Source organism: Syzygium oleosum, unplaced genomic scaffold (genome assembly GCF_021117445.2).
Source record: "Syzygium oleosum isolate NSW1041296 unplaced genomic scaffold, Sole_v2.1 Sole_v2.16, whole genome shotgun sequence".
Classification (NCBI taxonomy): Eukaryota; Viridiplantae; Streptophyta; class Magnoliopsida; order Myrtales; family Myrtaceae; genus Syzygium; species Syzygium oleosum.
The window spans coordinates 3,712,508-3,727,108 of record NW_026607500.1 but is presented as its reverse complement, the minus strand read 5'-3'; the positions used below and the strand labels follow the sequence as shown (position 1 = coordinate 3,727,108).

Genomic DNA, 14,601 nt, shown 5'->3' with positions numbered 1-14,601 from the left:
GTCGAGTTTGAGAGACCCCGGCGGAATTTTCGCACCTAAGCGGGAAAAAAAAAATTTATTATTAGGTCACGGGGACAGGGGGTTTCGTTGGAGTGGGGCCCTGTCTCGAGATTTCTCGCGGAAGGATTAATTAGCGCCGCTTAGAAATAATATTTGATTCGGAGTGAGGCGGAGAGGTTGTAAGAGGAGGAGTGAGCGATTTTTCGCTTAGAAATAATATTTGATTCGGAGTGAGGCGGAGAGGTTGTAAGAGGAGGAGTGAGCGATTTTCCGTTGGTAGACATGAGTATTTTGAGTGCGAATGATAATTATTTTATTTTTCTATTTTTTATTTTTATGTTCCCGGAATAAGTTTGGAACAGAAATTCGTTTAGCAATGCAATTTCATTTTTTCTATTTCCGAGAAAAATATTTAGCCCAGAAATATATTTAGGATAGAAATGTTCTATTTCTGAAATAGAAATAGAAATAACAATTCTTCTTAGAGCTCGCTCTCGCCGTTGGCCGTCGCCCGCCCGCCGCTGCCAGCCGCTCGCCCGCCGATGTACTAATTTTATATCGACGCCATCAAACGAATTTCTGTTTCGGGAACAGAAATTTTATGTCATCATCAAACTCTACTTTCTGCTCGAAAACTCGTCCAGAGAATAGAATTAGAAAAATCTGTGGCAAAAAATTATTCCCAAAAATAAAATGGTTATCGTTCGCGCCCCAAGTGGTAAGTGAAGAGCGCTAATGTGACCGGAATCAATGAAAGTAAGAAGGTCCAAGGAAATCGACATTTTGTCGCGTATCGCGAGGACACGGGCCTATGAGGAGTTACGACGTGTCACGAGAACATTGGCTAACTGGGAAAAGTTCCAATTATCAACTTGAAAAGAGGCCCTTTTGCCAAAGTATCTCCTGAAGTTGAATTTTTTCTACTAACACCCTGTGCTTTGACAAGCATGGATAATGGGGCCCCCTACAATAATAAATATCCGGTGGAAAATTTGGCCGCGCGGCGAACACGTGCATCGCACATGCACATTATTTTGCCTCGATCTCATGGGCATATTTGGCCGAAAATATAGCATTGTACAAGAAATCAAGATGAGAAGTAAACCCCATCGATATGGAGAGAGGAAGGCACATAGAGGCAGAGTAAAGGAGAAAGCTAAGGGAGTGAATGATGAAATTTCTCCTCTCCAACCCTATTTCTGGCTAAAATCTATTTCTATTCTTTGGACGAGTTTCTGAGTAAAAAGTAGTTTTTGATAACGACACAGAATTTCTATTCTCGGAATAGAAATTCTTTTGATAAGTTATTCTTAAATTTTCTGTTCCTAGCGGCGAGCAGGTGGCAAGCAGAGGTAGACGGCTGACCAGTCGGCGATGAGCGAACGGAGGGTGGCGGGCGACACCGAGCAACATCGGGCGACATCAGGCAGGCAGCGGCAGACGATGAGAGGTGATGGACAGCAAACGGCCAGTGGGTGACAGCCAACGGGCAGCGAGTGGAGGCGAATGGCAGGCAGGCAGGCAACGGCGGCGAATGACAGGGGGTGACGGTCGGCGGCAAGCGGGAAACGACTAGCAGTTGGGCGGTGAGGGCGAGCAATAAAAGTGAGTGAAGCAGAAAATTTTAACTTCTCATTTCTGTTTCAAACCTATTTTTGAGCTAAAAATTTGTCCCAGAAATAGAAAAATGAAATTATTTTACTAAATAGATTTCTATTCCAAACTTATTTCCGGGAACAAAAAAATAAAAAAACAAGAAAACAAAATAGTTATCACTCACACCATAACCAAAAAAGGCGGTGTTGCTCCAGAATTGGCGAGGGCCTAGTGTCCCTCACCAAATTCAAGCATACGCACCACCGCTGCATTTGTCACTTTAGATTGAAGCATCGCCATGAACCGATAAGGGTCCAAAATGTTGCTTTAAGCACTCTTGACGATCTCGTTGTTTATCATGACTAGTAAGTATTTTTCATAGGTATATGTTCACCGGAAGTTCTAAAACTTATCACAAAAGTGAAATTGAGTCCTAAAACTTTCAAAAAGTGCAATCAAGTCCTAAAACATGTCAAATTGGTTCAATCGAGTCCTAAAATTAACACCATCTAACTTACTAACGGAAAATGTGACGTGGCTTATTTTAATATTTTCTCTTTCCTACGTGGCGATGATGTGGTTAAATTATGAAATATTAAAAATGACGTCGTTTTGACCCAAATTTGATTTTTAATACTAATTTTATTTAAATTAAAAACTAAGTTAAATAATTTATAATAAAAAAAACGTATACACAATCTCGCCGGTGGCCGCCACCACCATAGCTACTGGGAAAGGCCGACGGAGGTTGCCTAGGCCTTCTTGAAGCCCGACGATCCTCACCGACCTCAGGTGAGGGCTTGAAGGACCTAATCAGGGGGAGGGCATGACCATCAGTCGGAATTGGGGCGAGGGTCACGCCCTCACCCAAATCGAGCCTTACATGCCCTCGCCAAGAGCCGGCAAGGGTCGCCAGGCTTCGAGAGGCCCAGGCGACCTCTGTCAGCCCTTCCCGACGGCTGTGGTGGTGGCCACCAATGAGGGCTTGGCCATAGCTACTAATTGTGGGTCTGCTTTTTATTTATTTATTTATAACTTTTAGCTTTTTCTAATTTAATTTATATTTATTACTTTTTCTAACGTGGCGCTTGTTGGATGCCGCATCATCGTCACGTGTCGAGAAAAAGTAATAAAATAAGACACGTCAGTATTTTTCATTAGTATGATAGACGGTGTTAATTTTAGGACTCGATTGAACCAATTTAACAAGTTTTAGGACTCGATTGCACTTTTTTGCAAGTTTTAGGACTTAATTTCACTTTCGTGATAACTTTTAGGACTTCCAGTACACATATCCCATTTTTCTTATTGCTTCCTTAGACATTATGGGTTAAAATTTTCGAAGTTAACCATAATGCGAAATGTGTAGAAGCTAACATCGGTACGCAATGATAATATAGTAGTTAGTGAAGGTTGAGCCTTAAAAATATCAATTAGGGTGGAGAATTTGGTCTTTTTTTTTTTACACTTAACTTCGTAGAACTTTGTGGCCAAACCAATGCGTCGGATGTGATTTCTACGCCTAAGCCGCGCAAGGGATATCGAACCCTTGCCGGTTCTAGGGCAGTGGCAGCACCGCCACTCGCCCTCCTCTTTCTATTGGCCTTTCTCTCCCTCTCTCTCAATCTTAAGGGTTTATTTTTCTTTTAATCTTCCTATAAGTGTCCACGAGATTCAAACAAAATGTGCACGTGCAATGCGCGTGTCTCCCGGCCGGCCAAATTTTCCACCGGCAACCATCGGAGGGGACTCGTGGGTCCACATTTGTCAAGCACAAATGGGTAATTTGACAAAAGCTAAAGTGCAGAGGACACTTTTGCTAAATAAAAAAAAAAAAAGGAGCCTCACTTGAAGGGGATAGTTGGAATTTTCCCCACGCCAATGACTAGCTACAAAGAAAACAATCCTATTGTTTATTAAGGTAGTATCACAAATTAATTCGTGAATTTCTTTGTAATTGTGTTTAATTTTATATTGTGCTCTTGATCATCAATCAGTTGTGCGTCCACGGTGGCAACCCAGCACCCCACCTCTATCACCACTTATGAGTTACTGCATGGGCAGTTGCTCGGGAAAATTATCTAATCAATTTTAAACTTATTATATGAACATCAATTCAGTTATAATCTTTCTTATTTTGTCAATTTAATCTCAAATCTTTATGCGAAATTTCAATATAATTATTACGGTCAATCTTCGCAAAAATTCGTTGACGTGGCGGTTCGGTCATTGTCGGCCGTCCTACGCACAACACCATGTCAACAAGTTCAAGTGAAAATTGGCCAAAAGGACTCCATTGGAATATTGCGCAAAGTTTTAGGATTCAATTGGAAAAAATTAAAAAGTACATGACTGAACAGACATCCGTACCCATACAATAGGTTTAGGACTCAGTCTGTAGTTGCTTCCAGTTAATTTCTCTAATTATACATACGTATGTTGTATTAAACCTTTCGATGCCTGTCTGAACCAACACACACATAACTCGGTCCAAATGAAAGGGGAAAAAAAACCTCATAACGACACTAATTTGAGGGAAAAGAACCTTGCTAGTTTGAGATTTCTTTTCTTATAAGTGATCGGATGGTATAAAGTTAGTTTTTACGCACTAGACTAAGTATATCTCGTTAATCCGGTAAAGGCATGTCATGTCCTCACCAGGATTGTGGGATACCCGGAATGTTACTTTCTTATAACTTAGCTTCAAGCGGTTACAAAAAGAAGATATAAAACCCAATACCTTAAGGCTGTGAATGATAACTATTCTGTTTCAGAAATCAATTTCTGGCCAAAATTTTTATTTCTGTTTCATGGATGAATTTCTGAGCAAAAATACGCGTTTGATAATGACACAAAATTTCTGTTCTCGAAACAAAATTTTGTTTGATAACGGCACAAAATTTCTTCCTCTCGAGTGACCGGCGAGTGGACGGCGGGCGGATGGTAGTGGTGGATGGCAGGCGGCGGACAGTGGCATCAAACGACAAGCGACGGACGGCGGGGGAGGTGGCGGCGGATGGCGACGCGACCAATGCGGAGGACGGCGGATGGAGGCAGCCGGCGTCGGGCAGCGGCAGGCGACGGGAGGAGGGCGAGAGTGGGGCGGCAACGACAGAAGGCAGATGGTAACGGGAGGAGGGTGGTCGGCAGCGGGAGACGATGGCCGGTGGACGGCGGGTGAGGGCCCACGACGGGTTGCGACGGGAGGAGAGCGGTCGGCAATGGGAGACAGTGGCCGGCGGACGACGAGTGGCGACCCTTGGTGGGCGGTAGCAAGAGGAGGGCGGTCGGTGGTAGGAGACGGTGGCCGATGGATGGCGGGTGGCTGCCCTTGGTGGGCAGCAACGGGAGGAGGGTGGCCGAAGACGGTGGCCAGCGGACGGCGGGTGGGGGCCCGCGACGGGAGGAGGGCGGTCGGCGGCGGGAGACGGTGGCCGGCGGACGGTGAGTGGCGGCCCATGGTGGACGGTAGCGTGAGGAGGGTGGCTAGCGGCGAGAGACGGTGGCCGGCGTACGGCGGGTGGGGGCCCGCGACAAACTGCGACGGGAGGAGGGCGATCGGTGGCGAGAGACGGTGACCGGCGGACGGCAAGTGATGGCCCATGGTGGACGGTAGCGGGAGGAGGGTGGCTGGCGGCGGGAGATGGTGGCCGGCGTACTGCAGGTGGGGGCCTGTGACGGGCTGCGACGGGAGGAGGGCGGTCGACGACGGGAGACGGTGGCCGACGGACGGCGAATGGCGGCCCATGGTGGACGGCAGCAAAAGGAGGGTGGCTGGCGACGGGAGACGGTGGCCGGCGTACGGCGGGTGGGGGCCTCCGACGGGCTGCGGCGGGAGGCGGGCGGTCGGCAGGAGGAGACGGTGGCCGACGGACGGCGAGTGGCGGCCCATGGTGGACGATAGCAAGAGGAGGGTGGCTGGCGGCGGGAGACGGTGGGCGGCGTACGGTGGGCTGCGACGGGAGGAGGGCGGTCAGCGGCGAGAGACGGTGGCCGGCAGACAGCCAGTGGCAGCCCATGGTGGACGGCAGCGGGAGGAGGGTGGCTGGCGGAGGGAGACGATGGCCAACGTACGGCGGGTGAGGGCCCACGACGGGCTGCGACAGGAGGAGGGCGGTCGGCGGCGAGAGACGGTGGCCGGCAGACAGCCAGTGGCGGCCCATGGTGGACGGCAGCGGGAGGAGGGTGGCTGGCGGCAGGAGACGATGGCCAACGTACGGCGGGTGAGGGCCCACGACGAGCTGCGACGGGAGGAGGGCGGTTGGTGGCGGGAGACGGTGGCCGGCGGACAGCGGGTGGCAGCCTATGGTGGGCGGCAGCAGGAGGAGGGCGGCCGACAGACGGCGGGTGGGGGCCCACAATGGGTTGCGATAAGAGGAGAGCGGTCGGCGGGTAGCAGCCCATGGTGGGCTGCAGCAGGAGGAGGGCAGCCGGCGGCGAGAGATGGTGGCCGGCGGACGGCGGGTGGCAGCCCATGGTGGGCGGCAGCGGGAGGAGGGCGGCCAGTGGTGGGAGATGGTGGCAGGCGCAAGGCGGGTGGCAACCCACGGCGGGAGGAGGGCGACCGGCGGAGGGAGACGACAAATGGCAGGAGGCGGCAGCCGGCAAGTGAACCGCGATGGGTGGCTGCCCAAGCGATGGCCGGAGGAGGGCGGTCGATGGCTGGAGACAGTGGCCCGCAGCGGGAGATGACAAACGGCAGGAGATGGCGGCTGGCAAGTGGGCGGCAATGGGCGGCGGGTGGGCAACCGGCTAGTAACGAGGACGAGCGATGAGAAAAATTTTTATTTCTCATTTTTTTCCAAAAATAGAAAAGTAAAAAAATTTTACTTCTCATTTCTATTCCAAACCTATTTCTAAAATCAAAATTTGTTCCAGAAATTGAAAAATGAAATTGCATTATCAAACATATTTCTGTTCCAAACTTATTTCTGAAACAGAAATAGAGAAACATAATGATTGTTATTCGCAACCTAAGATTCTTAAGGCGCAAATCGCAGTTGTCTTACCACTCGATCAACCCTTACAAAAGCAAACGAGAGAAGTTGAACCACAATTTGCCCATTTTGGGATTGAACCACAATTACCCGATTCAGGAACTGATTGTTGTGGGTTTGATCCTAACTTAGGGACACAAATATAAGTAGGGATTATATTGGTGGGTTGTTATGCTACTTTTCCTCCAAATTATCAAATGTTACCATCATGCCACTACATCATTAAAAAAAGGATAAGTATATTGGAAATCTTACAGCTTGTCATTAAAGTCTAATTAAGTCATAAAACTTTCAAAAAGTACAATCAAGTCTTAAAACTTGTCAATGTCATGCAATCAAGTCCTTCTATTAACTCTGTTCAACTTGACAAATGGAAAATGCCAACAAGTTTTAGGACTTAATCAACAACTTAACAAGTTTTAGGACTTGATTGCACTTTTTCAAAGTTTTAGGATTTAATTGAACTTTTGGGATAAGTTTTAGGATTTGACTGCACTTTTTGAAAGTTTTAGGGCTCAATTGCACTTTCATGACAAGATTTATGACTTAAAGTGCACTTACCCCTAAAAAAAAGTTGAACCATGACTATGATAATTTTCTCCAAAGTTGAATTGACAGCGAAATCTAGAATTAAGAAGTCTTAGACATTGACGTAAATGTCTTTTGCTTGACTTTTTCTCCACGGAAAATGAAATTGTTGGCCTCGAAGTTTAGTCAAATTAAGTACGATATATATTTATTTCTCTAGAATAAGTGCACTAGAAGTCATAAAGTGCAATTGAATCTTAAAATTTTCAAAAAGTATAATAAAGTTCTAAAACTTGCCACGAAAGTACAACCGACTCCTGAAATTTTCAAAAAGTGCAGTTAAGTCTTAAAACTAGTTACGAAAGTGCAATAGAGTCTTAAAACTTTCAAAAAGTGCAATTAAGTCTGGTTCAATCAAATTCTTCCATTGATTTCACTTTTTGGGCTTTCCTTTAAATTTTACTGTCAAATTTTTGAGTTGGATGACACGTGACAATTTACGAGTGTACCAGTTTGGGATTTTTCCCTCTATTTGTCACATGTGTGCCAGATTATGGTTTTTCTTTGTGATTTTTCGTGGTATTAATCTAATTTAACGGAGGGTAAATTTGTCACAAATGTGCCAGTTTAGAATTTTTTATGGTCAAAAAATTAGTTTAAGGTAAAATTATCACGGATATACCATTTTGGGGTTTTTTGTGGTAAAAAAATAAATTCGGGATAAATTTATAATAAATGTATCAGTTTGAGATTTTTTGTGGTGTGAATGCTCTTTTAAATTTGTCAAGAACTAGTATGTTTTTCTCATCTAGAAGCCACGAATTTTTAAAGTCAGATAATAGCTTTTGCTTTTGACTTTTTAATTCACTACTTTATTTCTCCTTTTCCATTTTAAAATTCACATCATCATTTTTCATGGCCCCACTAGAGAAATACAATGAAAACGACGACATCGTTTTCGATCATTCACGAGAGGATCCCATCATTCCATGGAGGAGAATGGAATGATTCCATTTCCCGAGGGTATCAAGGTCAGATGCCACACCAGTTGAAGCAAAGGATTCGGGTTTTGCAGATTTTTATTATTATTTTTGTTTCTTTTTTAATTGTTTTAGAAAGCTACAATCATAAAAAAAAAAAATATTCCTTTGGCCGCTCTGAGGATAAAAAAATATGTGGAGGGCGATAGAGAAGAGCCATCATTATCGTTTGAATTACTTTTATGTACTTTTTTTTTGGGTCGGATACTTTTTTGTACTTTAAAAATTGGAAAAAAAAATTATTTTCGCAAACATATTGAATGGATGATATACATGAATGAACTGATTATCCGAACTTCTTTTTTAATTTCACTTGTTGTTGTTTTAATATAAGCTTGAACCCGAAAAAAGTTAACCGGGGAAGCCTTGCTATAATTAGGGTACGTCTGAATTAAATTTTACCTTTTCATTTTCTGCTCAATCAAAATCTTGCGACTCACACGCTTTGACTTTTTTTTTTTTTCTAAATTTGAAATATTTGTTATGTTTGCATAATATAGATGTCGATCCGTGAATTCACTTATAATATTTTCGTGATTTTTTTGTAATTCTATTGATATTTTAAGTTTTGGCGGGACTGTTTGATTTTAGTTAAGCGGAAAAACAAACAAGCCCTTACTCCTCTGTCACTATAAAAGTTATGTATGACATCGGCGAGTGGAGCTCGGCACGACCCACATCAGGCGCGCGTCCTCTGCCATGACAGGTCTTTCGGCGTTCGTTATCCACATCGGGATCATGCTCGCGCCGTGTCCATGTCGACCTAAACACGAATTTTAAATTGTTAACAGTGGATGTCCAAGTAATGCATGCGAGCTGACGGATAATCAAAGATTTGGAAGTGTTGGAAGTCATCTTCCGAGCTGAATTCCACGATCTTCTTGGATCTCCTTGTGCATCCGCCTTTGTGTTTCGCTTCATGGTTTCTGTCGACCCCTCTTCTGTCCATGATTTTGTTCAGGGTAAAACGAAACGAGTGTCGTGCTCGTTTCTTTCTGCGCACCAGCATTTGACATCTGCTGCAAATCTAGGGTCGCTGGTCAGCCCGCCGGTAGCGTAACGTATGGTTTATAAAGTTCCTTTCTAGGATAAGTTTGAGTGGTGTACTAAAACTAATTTGTATTTCGGAAAGAAGCATGACAGCGATCGAAGTAAATTTTATTTAACATTGAGTGGACATCTAAAATTCCTCCAGAGTATTGAAATCCCATTCATCAAATGAGCTCATAATCCTAAAACTATGGAACGTATGAGTTTTGCTTTGCCGGTATTGCGAATAAACGAACTCAACACGACCACTTTCGGGTGTGTTTGGGAGAGCATTTACTCATAACCTTTGCATGAATACAAAGTATTTTGGAGTAAAGGGTCTTGTTGAAGTGTAAATAGTATTTGGTAAACACCAAACCTTGTAATAGTTAAAAATGAAGAAAAAAATAGCAACAGAACAATGGATGAGCTCGGGCGACCCTCGGCGGCATAGGGAAGGTTGAAAGCTTCTAAGTTAACCTGTTGTCGAGGTCACGATCTCTGGTGAGCTAGATGTTGATAAAACCTCTTATGATATTTGACAAAATTGTCTAAACAATCTTTAATCTACTGTATGAATGTCAATTCAGTCCTAAACTTTTCAATTTTACCAATTTAGTCCTAAAACTAATTTCAATGTAGTTCTTTTAGCCAATTTTCGACAGAAATCTCTGACGTAGTGATGTGCCATGTAGGACAGCCAACGATAAGGACCGCCACATCGGCGATTTTAGACGAAAATTGACCAGAATGACTACATTGAAATTTCGCATAAAGTTTAGGACAAAATTGAAAAGTTTAGAATTAAATTGACATCCGTATAATATGTTTATGACTGATTGGCTAATTTTTCCCATTATATATTGATGTTGACAAAATTATATATTTCTCGTTATTACTCGATAAAAGCGGATGTTGTTTTAATTTAGGTAACAATGATACGAAGATGCTTTATCACCATTGATATAATCCGAGGTACAAAGTTGAAAGACTCACGAAGATTCGATGGACCTTGATAGTGGGTGAACAAGTCGGGAAGAACAAGAAGTTCGGGGAGACTTGGAGGTATCATAAGGGGAACAGTTCTATGAAGCCTTGATCACTAATATACTTAGGAAGATTAAATAAAAAGCAGTACATAAGTTAACTACAAGCGGGAAGCTTGGATAGACTCACTGATCGTTGATATAAGCAGCTTTTTATGTCATTTGATATAAACGTGCATTTTGTTGTGGCTAGTGATAAAACCTAAAGAGGGGATGAATAGGTTATTTAACAAAGGGATAATGATATAAACAGTCCCTGAACTTTGGCTCAATGTGCAATGTAGTTCTTGGACTTTTAATTTGTTCAATGTAGTCCCTGAACTATATGAAAATGTTCAATGTAGTCTTTGAATTAATGGAAGGACTACATTTAACATTTTCATAAAGTCCAAGGACTGAATTGAACATGTGTCAAAAGTTTAGGGACGACATTGAACAAATTAAAAGTTCAGGGACCACATTGCATATCGGGTTAAAGTTCAGGGACTACATTAAACAAATTAAAAGTCCAGGGACCACATTGCACATTGAACTAAAATTCAAAGACTGCTTGTGTCATCTTTCCTTTCGCAAACTTAACAACTTTTTGCGGAATTGAGTGGAAGCAAAGTTTGTATGTGCAAGAACAAACTAGATATGAGCAGTAACTACATGCGTTTTGCTTCTATCAAATAAATGAAACAAGAAGTAAAATGAGATAGAAATAGATGCACACAGGTTTATAGTGGTTCGGTTTGAGATAAGCCTAGGTCAACTCTTCTAGATGATAGCCACCAACAAGGCTGGAATTCAATAGTAGCTCTTCAGATGTTACAAATGTAACTTTTGTTGCTTCTACTCAAAGCTGGTAGATCACAACACTACCACGAATACAAGCAGTACTAAAGTACTCATACATTTCTCAGAAGATTAACAATTAGTGTATGAATCTCAATAAGCAAAATCAATATATCACAAAGTGCATAAAGTATTCTTACAATTCTTGGAGTTCGTCTGTCTATCTTGTATTACATTGGAGTTAATCCTCAAGTTGACCGTTTGAATGATCCATGTAGCCGTTGTAGATTCCAATAAAATCACCGAACATTTGGTTGGCCATATAATCATATCTTCCAGCAATCTTGTCATTGCCATGAATAAATTCATTGAGTTAGGAAATAATCCTTGTCCAACGGTACGATGAATAATAGATTGAGTTCTCTTTGAAGTGAATAAATCCATAATTCTAGGCTTGTGATTGGCCTTCTGATTCCTTTGAACGTAGTAACGATAAAAGAAAGTCTAGGTCTTCACCATGTCACTTGTCCAGAAGCGATCTTCTCAATTTGATATAAGTCGTAGCTTCTCTCAACTTTTCTTGGTTCTACCAGGTGGTCCAGTTAACATTTGTTATGTTTATCAAACTCCATCGATTATTCTTGAGCACACATGTCAATTTGACTTCCACAGATATGTCACCTATTTGTTTCTCCAAGTCCTCACCAACTTCTCATTCTCGTTGACTTGTTCACCCTTAAGGTCCTTCCAATCTTTCAAGTTCTTTCATGCAGTGTCTATGATAGTTTCAATGGTCTTTAGTCATCAATAGTTACATGGATGGAAACAACACTCGCATCATCAAACCACAAGTTGCAAGAGAGAGTTTTGTCATTATTAAAATTCTCAGCGTTTTCCTAACTCATTCACGTGATTGCACATTCTGAAAAGAGGAATCGCATATTCCTTTGACTATCAATCTAAGTGTCAAGGAATTTGATAGCAAGCCTCAGACCTGAAACTTAAAAAGGGAATAAACATAGGAGAATCCAATCAATTGCAATCACTTGGGAAAATGATTATTTCCTAATATAGCTAACTCTATTTGTGTAAGTTACACCATTACCAGGAAGATATGATTGTCTAGGAGAACGGATCTCTGGTTATTCTGTTGTTTATCTTCAATGGCTAAATTGAATATCTAAAAGATTATTTTACGGGTAGTTCGGAGATTGAATTGATGCATGCCGAAGAAGACACACAACTACTAATAGAGAAAGCTTCTTACTTTGGATACATAGGTATTCTTGTTGTGAGCGAGAAATTCATTTACAGAGAGTACTTTATCACCGATTGAAATCCCTTTTGAGAAGTGTACGAGTGTTGTAATAGTGCTTGAAATTTGGTAGTCTGATTTTTTACAAGCTTCGGGCATAAGCAGCATGGGCTACATTGTAACTACTTAAACGATTATTAGTGGATTCCAACCTATTGGTAGCTGTTGGTTTGGGAGATTGAATGTAGGTTTGATCTAAGCTAAATCACTATAAAGATCTGCATGTATCATCTTCTATCTCTTAACTTATTTCCATATATACCAAAATTGATTTTGATAATTCCACAAAAATATATTTAGTTTTGATAATCAACATATTCACCCCTCTTGGTTACACTTCTAGCCATAAAACTAGATAGGGAGATAGAGGCTCGGGCGATCCTCGGCAAGCCTCGCATGAGCTAGATTGGAGACCAGAGGCAAGCGTCAACCTTGGCAAGCCTCAACCAGGCAAGTGTCGACCTCGACCTCGACGAGCCTCAAGCATGCGAGCATAGATCCGGGGTTGATTTTTTTTTGATCCATTTGATGGTATGGGCAGGTTCTGCTTCACCAGGAAGACATCATTTTCTTTTAAAGGCCTGTCCTCCTATGCTATGATAAATTGTGAATTTAAGATGGGAGTTCTTGGTGGGGCAAATCGATGAGATCAGACAATACCAGGAAATGTCGTCTATTGTTGTACTCTTGCAGCTGGCTTCACCTCCTCGTGTGTATTGTAGAACTGCTGATGACGACATAGAAGTATCGGTTCCATTTGACTGATCTCAGATGATGAGACTTTTTTTAGCAAAAAAAAATATCTGACTTGTTGGATGATGAGACTTTTTTAGAGAGATGATGAACGGTCATTTTATGAGGGCAAGACTAGAACATGGAAATGTTAGTGCGGGCAAAGTTGAAAGAAAAAAATTCATTAACTTTGAAAGCAGCATTCCTAAAATGCTGAATATCAATTTTGGGTGGGATTTGCATTGGGAATGAATTTTGAAAATATTAACTTTGACTCAAAGGCCTTTGAGAATATTGAACTAAACGCCTCAACTCTGTCCCAAAGACCTTTGGCGGCCCAAAGTCCACGGTCAGCTGTACAATGAGATTTCAGAGCTTGACTTTTGTTGTTACAATTGTTTGATTCTTCATAGTTTCAGAAATTTATGTGGAGGGTTTCATAAATTGCTTTCCAATCATATGAGCAAACCAGAAGAAATTCCACCCCGGTGCATTTGCTTGAAATGTAATTCCACAAGAAGGCTTAAACAATCATTAAGGACAATAGGAGGCAACACAGAAAGCAGCTATAAAAAGCCCAACGCATGTTCCAAAAATCATTAGGGAGAAAGAGAAACAGCTTTCAACCAAACAACTTGGCTTCTGAGCTCTATGCATGTCCTAATTTAGATTGTTCATTGACGAAGAGCTCAGAGAAGGTCGTCCAAGGTAGCAAGTTCGAATGTTGTCGATATGCTTTCAAGGTCAAAAGTAGAGAAAGTCCAGGAAGAATTTACCTGGAAATGCATCTACATAAAAAGAGCATGTGCCTGAATATTTGTCCTTGGAGTCGTGTTGAAGGGTTCCAAAGTCATTTTGACCTCATCTTTATAATTAACATAATAATGTCGCGGCGGAACGTACTATATAACACATGAAAAACATACAATAGTAATGGGCCTAATCCCCTGTAGAGCTTGATGGTAAAATGACCAAACACAAATTAACAGAAGGACAACATTAAAAGTTTCATATAGTTTAGGGATAAGATTGAACATTTACCAAAAGTTTAGCGATCAAGTCTAGGGACGGCATTACATATTGGGCTAGAATTAAGGAACCATATTGAACAAATCGAAGGGCGAGATTGAACATCGAGCCAAAGTTCAGAAACCATTTGTGTAAAAAGCGAGGGCCTCCGCAGTTTGTCTCTTCTTGTGGGTAGGCTCAACGGATGCATTCCTTATTTCAACGTGCCAGTGCCCGCACGCTTCGCACCTCTAATTCCCCCAGTATCTTTTTCTTCCCTAGGGAGAGTGAATACCCTCCAGCTGTTTTACATCCCGATGACCACGAAGTTCGGACGAGAACCTAGATGAAGTCTTTTAAAGACATGCTTAGGTCCAATTATCCCCAACATGTAAAAACACATCAAAGAATAATGAGCCTAACCAATGTCTCTACTTGAGCCCATCCCTTTCACAGTCGGCCCAACTCCACTTCAGCCCATCCTCCTCTCCTTCTTAGCGGGAAAAATCGCATCTTTCTGGCGCGCAGCATCA

The 14,601-nt window shown here is 42.4% G+C and overlaps 2 protein-coding genes across 2 annotated transcripts; one reads left to right on the top strand and one right to left on the bottom strand.

The window, feature by feature from the left end:
- Nucleotides 1–1,325: 1,325 nt before the first annotated feature.
- LOC115671653 (extensin-like) lies at nt 1,326–5,488 on the bottom strand. The gene is made up of 2 exons (XM_030593272.1): nt 4,566–5,488; nt 1,326–1,638 (listed from the first exon to the last, which is right to left on the bottom strand). The coding sequence occupies exons 1-2, from the start codon at nt 5,486–5,488 to the stop codon at nt 1,326–1,328; spliced, it is 1,236 nt and encodes a 411-aa protein (XP_030449132.1).
- Nucleotides 5,487–6,371, top strand: LOC115671654 (uncharacterized). The gene has a single exon (XM_030593273.2). It carries the CDS (start codon nt 5,487–5,489, stop codon nt 6,369–6,371), a length of 885 nt encoding a protein of 294 aa, XP_030449133.2.
- Nucleotides 6,372–14,601: the final 8,230 nt, after the last annotated feature.